The following is a 12,783-nucleotide window of genomic DNA, read 5'->3' as shown; positions in this document are numbered from 1 at the left end:
TGCAAGTTATATTACTGTAATTATGATAATTTTTAATCCACTTGCCTTTGTTGGCAAAGAATCATGTAAACATCTGCATGACTGGTAAACAAGCACATATTCTTTTGAGACCATAAAATAACATTATTTAATCAAATCCAAAATAACTGGAGGAGAAAGGACAAGACCACAATTCACCAAAATAACTTAGTTTGGATTCAAGTGGATAATAAAAGCCCAAAACGTGCATCTCTTTTTTTACACCACAAGAGGGCAGCGCTGCACCAAGCGTCAACAGGACAGTAACTTTTATCAACATACTGTTATGTACAATTTATCTAAAGCCTCTTTTGTCACGCTGTCAAACCTAATTCCACAGATGTTACTCAGATCAGTCCAACATGCAAATGATATGTTGTGAAATATAAACAAGGATTTCAGATGAAAAAGTCCCTCTTTCCATTTTGAAATCACCCTCTTTGCCTCTAATGTCAAGAAATAGAAACCCCCCGTGAAGGAAAATGACAACTCGAGTCTCGTTGAAATGTGTAATATCAACTCATCTGCTTCAAACAAATGCATGTGCGTCAGTCTGGAACTGGAAAGTGACCTATTTCGCAACACCCGCGTCTGTCTCAGTGGGTGTTTGTGCTTTTTATAGGAGTTGAAAGCAGACAGACAGAACGAGTCAGAAAGAAAAGAAGGGAGACGGCACATTTGCATTCTCCGTGCGCCCACTTTCTCTGTTGCAGACGTAATCACAAGTGCAAGACACACACACACACAACACAACACAAACTGTGTGTGGGGTTTTTTTCAGGTCAGGGGAGGTTGAAACCTGAATATGCCCACAGATGTAGAAACCCGTCTGTGTATGCGACTAGAAATCCCTTCAGGACCGTGTCTACTGGTTACAGGATACTTTCCAGGTTTTAAGTGAACACCTCAACCGAAGCCGTGCACCGACATGTCACCGGGCGAGTCACAAAGCAGCAGCACCGATAACTGATCCTCGACATGCACAAGAAGATGTGACAGGAGGGCTTCTCGCCGGTGTCACTTTAACTGAAAAGTTATCGGAGGAATTCATCTCCCTCGCTCCAAACTCTCGGAGGTGTCCCCGCTGGCTCGCAAACGCATGGTTATTACCAAGAGCCTGATGAGATCGCAAGCAGCCCCGCGGCCACAGCCAAGAACAGGAGGAAGAAGAAAAAGATGATGGAGGGATGAAGAGAGTTGCAAAATGAGCAAGACCTGTAGAAGGGGGAGGAGGTGAAAAACCCAAAAGGTGTAAAAAGGTTTTGAGAGCGAGAGGTGGAAAGGTGAGAGCAGAGTTACAGGAAGAGATTGAGGAAGAAGAGACGAGTGACAGAGTTCAAGAGAGTGAGGAGAAAAAGGAGAAGGGTTTTTTACGAAAGCTGCACTCAACTTTGAACTTAGCGGTAAGTACAACAAAGCCTGAAGTGAAGTTGACCTCTGACCTCAATTTTCATTGCCCCCGGTGTCTTTTTATCTCCCCGACTCCCATTGCTCCTGTTTCTCTTTCCTTCCGTCTCTCCGCGGCCTTCACCTGAACGCGCCCTCGCTCAGAGGTGGTGGGGGGGGCACCGCTCATTTCCTCTTCTAACCTCTGGTGATATGGGAGGTCAGACGGGGTCGAGATACACACACAGTGGACTATGTGTTTTCTGCCTGATCTCACTGAGCAACCGGGTCATAAACCCACACAACATGGAGAAGGATTAGAGGACAAGGCCAAGTGGGTTGTTTGGAAGTTCCGCTAATAACACTTCAGGGGGGAGAGGTATTAAACTACAGGTCAGTTTGTAAAAAGAACTGTTTAAGATCGTAATGAATGAATTTAACACCGATTTCAAGTGTGGCAGATATAAAGGAATCATAATCATAATTGAAGATAAGGTGAAGTGGCCTCGTAGAGAAGAGCGAAGTCTTGAAACACCAGGTTCACATTTGCAAACGGAAACGGGGTGAAAAACTACTCAAATATGTTAAAAACAATACACAAAAGAGTACTTAGGTAAACTCGTCTGCAACGTTACACACTGTCAGAGAGCTGCACTAAACAAACTACAAACATAATACAAAGTTACACACAGCAGCACATCACACACCCACAAATGTCAATATGAGGCCGCAGCCGGCATCTGCTCAGTTTAGCTTAGCATTAAGACTTGAGACAGGTGGAAACCACCAGCCTGCTCCGTGCCAAGAAAAAGTCAGACGCACAACGGCCCGTGAAACCACAACTTGTTGTTTTTACACTTACTGCAAATTAAACAAATGAGAGACAATGCGTTGGATTGTGTTACATTTGGACAGAGCCAGGACGCTTGGTTTCCTCTCTTTGCCGTTTGCTATGCTCCAGAAACGAGAGAGATATCGATCTGTCAATCTCAGGGGGAATGCACACATGTTCCAAAATGTGATGAACTATTCCTTTAACTCCCTAAATAAATACATTCTAATCCAGTCTTACTGATGAACACTGTTGATCTGAGATGAGAGAGGATGGATTTGTATCTATGCATCTCCCTCTAATGATTGAATGGTTTCTGCAGGTTTCAACAAGTTAGATCCAAGACACTTTTAAGACCATAATAAACTAAATTTAAGACCTTTTTAAAGTACAGCAGATATGAAGGAAGATCAGAGTCCCAGAGTTACGAGTAGAAGATTTGTAGCAGGATAGAGATTAACCAGCGAAACGCCACGACGGCTTGAAAACTACAGAGACAAGTAGTTCATCGTCTTTCTCTCTGGGACAAACTCTGACTGAGGTGTTTGTCCACTCAGCTGCACACTAGTCTTGTTTGTAGTTTAATTACAGAGTCCTAATATCTGTAGCGTTAAGAAAGAACTCCAACACATGGAGTCTTATAGTCGTACTCAGCCATGGTGCTGACTGCTGATTTCTTTCTCAAAATACATCTATCTTATATAAAAAGACAAAACGAGGACATGTTAATGTGTCCAAAGACTTTATTTTTGTTGCTTTCACGTGGAGTTTTAACTTTGACTTGCGATATTCACTTTGGCATTTGCGTAGGTGTGACTATGCCCTAACGCTGCAGTGAAAAAATGCCAGTCTGTTAAAAAAACAACAACGCTCGACTGATTAAGACTGAAACAGGTCCTGTCAACTTGTGGGTGGGGCTCAGCAGCTGGAGAAGGCTCCTCGGCTGCAGGTGAGCTGTGAGAGGAGAGTGTGGGGGGGGGGGGGGCAGAGTTGCTTATAGGCCGTGAGGGAAACGTCTTCATGACAAACCTTTTGAAAATGTGATCTCTCCAGCAGCTTCTTACACAGGGACTATAAGGTTTTAAGAGCCCAGGGAAACCCTAACCCTAACCCTGGATTATCAAAGTCTGAGGAAACCTCGATAAACAGATGTGCTCCACTCACCTTTTCTCATTGCCGTAGGATTTCTGTGCAACTTTGGCGTGCAGGATCATGACAGTTTGGTCGCCTCGCTCCTTCAGGTAATTCCTCATTGCTTCTCTGGAAGTGGCAAATAGATAACAAGAGAGAGAGAGAGAGAAGGAAGTTCATTAACAGGTCATTATGTGATGGAGCAGATGAGGTGACAGTAGGGGTGTTGAAACCTCTGGGGGGAAGTGTTCAGTGTAGGCTGATAAAAAAAAAAAGAAGGTGTGAAGTATAGGATGAGATGGTTAAAAAACTCTTGTGCAGATACAACTCGCAGTGACCTCTGCAGAGCCTCAGAGCCTGCACGGCCAAAAAGATATGTTCTCCCCCAGCTGCGTCCATGTGAGGTGGGACGGGGGTGGTTGGGGGGGGGGTGCTGAACTGTTCATGACTGGCTCAGAGGGAGCAAGAGAAGGGGAGAGACTCACGGAGAAGGGGGGAGGCAAAAAGAACAGGGAGAGAAGGAGAAGGGACTGGGGGGAGGGAGGTAACGAGAGAGAGAGAGAGAGAGAGAGAGAGAGAGAGAGAGAGAGAGAGAGAGAGAGAGAGAGAGAGAGAGAGAGAGAGAGAGAGAGAGAGAGAGAGAGAAACAGAAACAACCAGAGCTGAAAAAAAAAAAAAAAACACAAAAAAACTAAACAACAGAGCTGAGCTCACCAGCAAAGATTCCTCGTCTTGTGTCTGAATGTTGCAACCTCCGAGCTCCAATTACTTCTGTCAACTCTGCCAAACTCCCCCCCCCCCCCACTTCACACGAAACAGCCGAGGAGCGGTTTAATATTTGTTGGAGCAGCAGAGTTTACTCAGAGGTGAAAAGCACAGGGGGTCAGAGATCAGGGTTTGGATGCAGAATTAAGACGCATCGTCGACATTAACACAATCTCCGGCCAAGTGCACACCCACACACACAAAGACACACATCCACACACACGCACAGATGTCAGTGACACCTGACACGCGAGGGGCTTGGAGGGCGTCCCACAGACACACACAGAGACAGCTTTCCACTCTGGAATACTGCACCGCACACTTGCTTTAGACAGGGCCTTTTGTTATGAAAAGTAAGGGGCCCCCTCGTTGTGCATGTGTGTGCGTGTGTGTGTGTGTGTGTGTGTGTGAGGGAGGAGGGGGGGGGGTTACAGTGGAGGAGGAAGGCAGAGAGGGACTCTAGGTGAGACAATTATCTTTCTGAATATCTCAGTGTCACCGCAGTGCCACATCATGCTGCTGTTCATTCAGCGGGTTGTGTCTCGCTGATCGCCAGCAGCTGTAGGTGAGCGTGACCAACCCTCAGATTCCAAACATACGAGGCCATTGAAGAGATCCGGTGCAATCTGATACCGACTCTCTAGCACATGGAGAAAATTATACACCAACAACACACGGGGGGAGAAAAGAGAGACGTGCTCGACTTCTGCCAAACACGTTCCACGGGAGCATAATCTTCCTCTGGGGCTCGAGTGGATGATACAGTCACCAGAGTCTTCCTCAGGACCTTGCTCCCCCAAAGCCTGGGGACACGTCCTGAGCTCATTGCTCTGATTAATTGTGTGGAGGACCAACACAAACACACACACACACAGACAGACACACACAATCTAGATGTGCTGATGTGAGGCCTGCAGGGCACATGTCACTGGTCACCTCTGACAATGACTGTGACCTGGTCTTACAGGAAGGCTGACATCACAGATAAAGCAGCACACACACATAGATACACAAACTTTCTTATTCATGGCTTGGGGTTGATAAACTCACATTAGCAAAGGAATTACAAGAATGTTTTTGAAAGGTTTGGAAAGGTTTAAGTTCTCCAAAGTTCAGAAAACACTTTTCCTCAGACAGGACACATCGATGTAGTTTCTTTACAAACTTCTGCCGATTCCCTGTTATAAGGATTTTGATGAATTTAACTCCGACAAAGCAAAACAGCTGAATCAGCTTCAAGCCTCTGTCTTTATTATCGATGTCATCTCACATTCACGTCGAGATTCTGGGTGAAATTACAAATATGTTGCCACATACAGCAGTTTCTTTGTGACACCAGGATCTCACAGTGGTGTTGGTGAGGTTTTGTCTTGTGGTTACCAGTTTCAACCACTCCTCTGCTGCCGAGTGTGAGAAATGCCCATTCTCTGTCAGGACACACAGGGTTAAGCTTTCACCCACAATTGGCTCTTCTATGTATTGTCATGTGCAATATCTTCTGATGCATCGACATTCACGTCATAGTTCTTTAAAAAAAATAACCTCTGCATCGATAACCAAGCTGGTGCCCACATATGTTCATGATCAGACGCCGCAGCACGGCCTGCGATCCAGTGAATCACATAAACCCAGTGGTGGGTCCATCTTTACAAATTCTTTGTTGTTGTGTTGTGTAGCCAAGCATTGTTCAAACCCACACGATTTCATATTAAATTCTGGTGGGTAACACAAGGTTTACAAAAATAATAAATGTGTCAGGCTGGGTTTTCGGCGAATGTGAATAAAATGATGCACAAAACGAATAAGACAAAATCCAGCTGATGCAATTCTGCAGCCACAAAAAAATCATGGCAACTTGGGTTTGAGCATTGAACTCATCAGACTGAAATGTAGATGTAGACTCGGTTCACATGGACACCAATATTCTGACTATTGACCTCACCCTGAAAAATGTCCAAAGCCACCCTTGCCCGAAAATGGATTTAATAGATTAAAATGAAATCAGGGCAATCAAGGTTATAAGAGGAGAACAAAGAGGAGAGCAACAACTACCGAAACGAGACTTAATGACAGAGACACGCCGAATGACACCGGAAACTCGTGATAAAGCCGGAGATCAGTGACACAACGAAGGGTAGAACAGGGACGTCTGACTAATCACCCATCTCCTACACACTGACACACACACACACATGCACACACTCAGACAGAGATTAGGTCTCTTCCTGAAAACTGAAGACAGGAAGGAGAAGTGAGAGAGACAGTGACCAGCGCACGGCCCAACTTCCTCTGCCAGCAGACACACGAGCCGACACAACTTCAGACACGCATACGCCTAACCCTAACACCTCTTATAAGAAAGAATAGAAAGATGCATATAACTAAATATAAAGGAATAACATTTAAGAAATGTGCATCGGAGCAAAACAAAGAAACTAGCACTCGAAGCTGATTTGTCGGTGGTGGCGGTTTACCTTGCTTGTTACATTTAGCTGACAAGTCACATGCACACATATTCAGGCCACATATACCAACATGCTGGTAATAAGCGAGAAAAGGAACTGAATCAGCAGCGCTGCCAAGGAGCGAAGAACCACAACCACACAGACAACCTCCTCGACAACATCCAAAACAACAATCAAATAATATAAGAACTTCATAAGTCGCAGGTTTCAGTTTTCTCAGTTGTATTTAGACAAAAGAGAAAGTAAGTTTATGAGCGTAAGTGAAAAGAAAAAGAGAAGAAGAAGAAGAAGAAGAAGAAGAAGGGGTTACGGAGATGTGGACTGAAGGAGGGAAAGAGAGTGAGATACACACATTTACAAAAAACGGAAATGAGTGAGAAGTGAGACAAAAATGTGCCAGACAGATTTACAAAGAGAGACGTATTCAACAGCAGGCACTACGGGGGTCGAGGGCGTGTGTGATTGTGTGTGCGTGTGCGTGCGTGCGTGCGTGCGTGCGTGCGTGTGTGTGTGTGTGTGAGAGAGGAGGGGCTGGGTTAAGCCAGGCTACAGATGCAGTGGAGCAGATGGGCATCTGTCCTGTACATCTGCCACAGCGTCTACAGCAGAGAGGGACCCTCACAAGACCCCCCGTGAACACACACACACACACACACACACAGACACACAGACACACAGACACACAGACACACACACAGTGGCACGGCATGCTAATACACACGTGTACGCTGAAATAGCTCAATTAAGATGATCAGACTGCAATTAGCGTGCGCCCGTATGCATCACAAAGGGTAGATTACACACATCCGTGGCGTCGGGGCCGGCTCTGAGGCGTTCACAAGCTGCTTCCCTCAGAAGTGACCAACAGACGAGTGCACGTTAAACGTTTGACCTTTAGACATCGCCTGTGAGCCGGATAAACACGGTTCTCTCTAGACAACGGCGTCTTGCAGAAACGTTTGCGAGTCCAACTCTGATATCTTCATAGCTAAAACCAGTACAAACTCAAAGGGTAGCTCTGTCACACTGGTTGAAGTGTGTGATAGCCTGAAGCATTAGAGAAGGAGGGAAAACACAAATGTTTTTAATGGGGTGAAAGCTTAATGGCAGATTAGGCAGATTTTTCGATCGAATGTTTATTTTTTTATCTATAAGATCGGAGGGAAAACGCACAAAGAAAATAATTTAGGAACAAAACAAATGAAATGCATACATGCGATTTCAGACAGAACAATGGCCCGAGCCAATCCGATTGTCAGTGGGGTTTTATCTCAGTGTGAATTTAAGAGTTTTTGACAAACAGGCAGATAAGTAATACAAAAAAAAAAGGCTCCTATTGAGCGTTTCCATGTGATTCTGCAGAGCTGGCCGTCCTCCGCTGTTTGGGAAAATGAGCCCTTGAAGGGGCGTCTCCCCTCACAGAGGAGGCAGCTTATCCCGGCTGCAGGCTCATGTGTTGTGTCGGTTTGTGTATCGGTCTGAATCAGGGATGTGTGTACGTGGGTGCGCGTCTGTGTGCGCTCATTTGCAGTGCGTGTGTGTGTCACGTATTGTATTTCCAGTCGAGTAGCCTTCCTGACAGGGCGGCCCTGCAGGACCCGGAGCTTTAGCTGCCTTAAAAAAGCCCCCTGCAGGACGGTGCTCTCTTTTAGCTGTCTGTGCTGCTGCCTGGCAGAAAACCACAGGGCTGTTGTTGCTGCAGGAAGGGGGGGCGAGAACATGCAGACATGAGGACCCCGTGGTACATTTATATAGACGAGGAAGCAAAAAACTAAACGGTACAAAGACACACACACTGGTGGAGTTGTGTCTCTCGGCTCCCGGATAAAGAGATGTTTTGTGTCTGTCATATTTCTGGCCATCGAAACCATCAGACAAACGAAGGGACCAGTGCAAGCCAGCGGACTGGCAGCACATGAATGAAGGGGGGGACACATCAAAAGGTACTGGGGCCCCTTCTTTCCGAAACCAAGCTCGGCTATTCCAGAAAGTATGCAACCCCTCATTTCCCCCGCTGAGTGACACAGGCAGAAGACGAGCATATGCACGCTGACTCACACACTCTCACATACACAAGGAAACAAGTGCATGTACATGTACCCTTTACCCCACGACAACACACACACACACACACACACAAACCTCCAGCAGCAAGCCACAACATCCATCCAAACTCTGTTCACCCAAACTTTGCTGCAAATGACTTGGAACAAACATAAGAGCAGCAGAATAATCAAAAACTTACAGCCTGGCTAATCTGAGCTCCGCTGAACGCAACACACAGCACAGTGCATGCAGAGGGCAGGTTTAGACAGTGAGTCCTTGGGTTGAATCATTGCCTTTCTGGCTCGATTCTCCACAAACAACTGGGAGACATTGGTGTATTAAAAGTACGCCTCAAAAAGGACTGTGGAGTGAAAAGCAGCAGAGATCTAACTTATAAAGAAACAACAGGATAACAAACATGATGTAACATGTAGGCGCTCAACAGATAGCAGCAGTCCGGAGGTATAAGAAAGGATGAGCCGGCCAGAATGACACAGGGAAACCACACGTGTCAATGCTGTTGCAATAAAATGCAGCCTGTCAAAGCTCACCTGGTCTAACTAGAATGGCACTCAGTGAAGCGCGTATATCAGCCAAGCCCCAACATTCAACTTAAACTCAATCAAGCATATAGCTCAGCCAACAGAACAATGCAGATCAGGGAAAACATAATCTCCATTGCAGAAGAAGAAACCACATTTTAATCTGCTAGATCCACACTGCACGCTTCTCATCATTTGCCAGAATCAGTGAAAATGTCAAAAAAGAAAAGTGTGTTAAAAAAATCTTGCCCTTTGTCTGGATCTCTGACAATATTTAATAAGTTCCTTCTAGGCCTGTGACACATCACGTTCTGTTGAAATCCATTAAGTAAACTTGGATAATCCCGCTGACAAACAGACGGGGGTAGAATCAGAACTGCTCGGTGGAGGTAACGATCTGCATAATAGTTTTTTTTTGTAAATCACACTCACTGCCTTGTACCAACATTGGCCTCGAGTGATCCTGATTGGTGTGTGTATTGACTGACAGATCACTGGATCGTCAAAACATCCATAACATTTTTACCACCCCTTGTTGGTCATGTGATAAGACTCTGCTACTCTGTGATTGGCCTCTTCTTTCACTGTATAACTGCAGCTTCAGACTAATTACAAGTATTTGACAAATGGAGATTTGTTTTATTCGATGAACCAAGGTGGTAGCACTGATTCACAAAAATTAACCAAGTGGGTTTTATGTCAATGCAAAATTAAACATACAGTGGGACTGGTGGGTGATCTATGTCATAGTTATCAACGTGAGCATCTTAAATAACACCATGGTGTTGTTAATATGAACAGGAGTTAATCCTTTGCACCCTGGTATATTCAGCTGCTTTTGAAGTGAGCGCTTTCACACTCAACTTATTTATTTAGTAGGCGAGATGTGTTCCTCTTGAATTACTGTCTCCAGATCAACGTTACACACAGCTTCACATACAAACACCACTATGACAACACACAGGGTCTTAAGGGGAGGCTTAAGTTGTGTGCACACACTCACCTTGTTAGGCGCTGTGGCTGAGGGCGCTCCCCGAACTTCCTGCCAAAGACACAGAGTGAGAAGAAAACATGAGTGGGCTGGTTATCAACCGCAAACACACACAAGGTAAACACTGCATTACTCAATGCTGCACACACACACACACACATCTGCCCACACTGTGGCCTTGATAGTGTGTAGTGGCACAGTGTGTGCGCCGACGGAGGCAAGTGACAGGATGTGTATTTTCTTGTTTTCATGGCCCCAGGCGGGTTAAAGCAGGAGCACAGACTCTGAACTTTATTCGTATTAATTCCTACCAATGGCGTGTCAAAACAAGTTGTGCGTGAAAAGGAAAAGCTTCTCTTGTTTCAAATTTCAAAACACAAGAGTCAGTATTACGATTAGATTTCAGGCAGCACATGTGAACCACATGAACCAGACTATGAGGCTTGGATGTGTTGAGCCAACAGAGATTCACCAGCGTGCTCAGCGGTTTACTACGCATGATTATCTTGGTTATCTAGGTTTTTACAAATGCTTCTGTATTCTCAAAGATGTGAGGCACGACGCGGCTATCGTCACATCAATGGGTGGTGAAAAACCTTGGGTAACAGGAGAACTAGTTTAAACTTGTATTAAAAGTCACAGTGAGGTCCAGTAAAAATATCTAGAATTGATCTAGAGGAGAACTTGGCGAGTGCAAACCTCCGTCCAATGGCTAACACACAACTGCGCAATGTTAAAGAAAACAATCGGATCCACTCCAATATTTAAAAAAGGTTTCATCCTCGGGTCATGCCTCGGCCCTACACAGAATTTCATGGAAATCAGTGTAGCTGTTTTTGTGTTATCCTGCCGACAAACAGACAAGCAAACACACCGCAATGACAACACAACCTCGCGGGTGCAACGAGGACAGAGTCGAGTAAAATGTCAGGACAGAACTTTTTGTTTTCCTCATTCCGGTTTGTTTACACAAGTCTGTTTATTGTTAAATATTAAACAGACAGGACGTTAAGAAGATTTGTCTTCCATCCACGATTGATGCACGACATTTTGCACACTAATGACTCAACTCTTTACTTAACCCGCGGTTGCTCGTCCCTGGTGTACACAACAGACACAACACACACACAGGAAATGCAGCTCGTGTTCAAAGTGTTTGCAAAGCTGCCAGATGCAGAGCTGGTCTGACACTCTATATGTGTTTTGAAATTAAAAACCATGGGAGGATTTTTGTCATGTATCTGTAACTGTGGATGATTTGGTCATTTCGAGATCTGGTTGTTGAAATCTTCTAGTCACACTTCAAACTTCCTACATGCCAGTCGAACCTTTTTCTCTGAATTACACCGTTCATACTGCAGCTGTCAAATTGTGTGACGCAGGGTCTCTGCCATCTTTCGTTTCTCATCGAGACCAGTTAGTTTCACAGCCAGCGAGGTTTCATTTTGAAAACCAGTGGATTAAAAACACGAATCAATGGTTTGTTAAAACATCCACGTCCTGGCACCAGAGTAAGAGCTGCAAGAGTGAAGAGATATTTTCTTTGTCGTTGTCGAGTTGAGAATCGATTATGAATCAAATCCTGACAAAGGGAATCTAAGTAGAATTAAATTGAAGCTATAACCATCAGTGAATGAAACTGAAATTGCAAAAAATGCCCTGTAATCATGTTGAGCAATTTTCGAAATGACTAATCAAAAGGAGACGTCTGATGTGTTTTCATTTTTATGTTCTCTTAGTAGCTCGGTCCATACTTCCACATCATTCACACCCTTCCCATCGGTTTGTATTTAAAACAATACCACGAATTTTAACTAACAGAGTTCTGAGTTACACTTGGAAACCTGTTCTTTGTTTGTGCATCACTCCACTGCAGTAACACTCAGCTTGTGGCACATGGCTGGTGTAATTAGTATGGACATGTATGCGGCACAGAGAGGTGATTGTATAGGAGTGTGTGTGTGTGTGTGTGTGTTCAGGGAGGGTGGAGGTGAGTAAGTCAGGTTTTTCCTCCGGTAGCCACACACACTGCAGATAAGTACGTCAATACCTCCTAACATGCAATCAATAATCTGTCTGCCACACGGTTGATTAGGGGCTTTGGCCGCTAGAGTGTGAAACCAAACAAAAAAAAAAAAGCAGGACGCAAACACAAAAAAGGAGGGATGAAGATAGCTAAAAAATACAAAAAAAAAGGAAGGGAAAGAAAGAGAGTGAATGAAACATGATTGGCGCAAGAGCCGTGAAGAAGGAGTGGAGGTGGAATAATTATAAAGGAGGGCAATCAATAAGGTTCCCACAGTGAAACACTGATGCCTCAACTGGCTAATGGATTCCAGACTGCTCTCTTCTTTCTTCCCCTTCTAAACCTCTCTCCCCCCCACCCCCACCCGCCCCCCCTTCACTGCAAACAAGGAGCGATGGAGGAAGGGATACTGCGGTGGAAAGTGCAGGGTGAGATTTGAGGCGAGGGCGAGGGCAAGGTGAGGCGAGGAGAAATGGATGGTCTGTTGTGGAAAGAGGGAGGATGGGATAAACACAGGGATGAAGTGAAAAGGACTTAGCGTCGGTACGGAGAGAAAAGGGCAAATGAAACGTGCACGAGAA

The 12,783-nt window shown here is 45.0% G+C and overlaps 1 protein-coding gene across 1 annotated transcript in view; it reads right to left on the bottom strand.

The window, feature by feature from the left end:
* Positions 1-12,783, bottom strand: part of rbpjb (recombination signal binding protein for immunoglobulin kappa J region b) — a 103,571-nt gene that overhangs the window by 9,013 nt on the left and 81,775 nt on the right. The window contains exons 3-4 of the mRNA XM_053416170.1: positions 10,189-10,227; positions 3,401-3,496 (exon numbers count right to left, since the gene is read on the bottom strand). Of these exons, the coding sequence (XP_053272145.1) occupies positions 3,401-3,496; positions 10,189-10,227 (135 nt within the window). The remainder of the gene's footprint in view (positions 1-3,400; positions 3,497-10,188; positions 10,228-12,783) is intronic.

The sequence above is a fragment of the Pleuronectes platessa genome, chromosome 23 (genome assembly GCF_947347685.1).
Source record: "Pleuronectes platessa chromosome 23, fPlePla1.1, whole genome shotgun sequence".
Lineage (NCBI taxonomy): Eukaryota > Metazoa > Chordata > Actinopteri > Pleuronectiformes > Pleuronectidae > Pleuronectes > Pleuronectes platessa.
The sequence above is the reverse complement of the archived record's forward strand: the minus strand, read 5'-3'. Positions and strand labels throughout refer to the sequence as shown.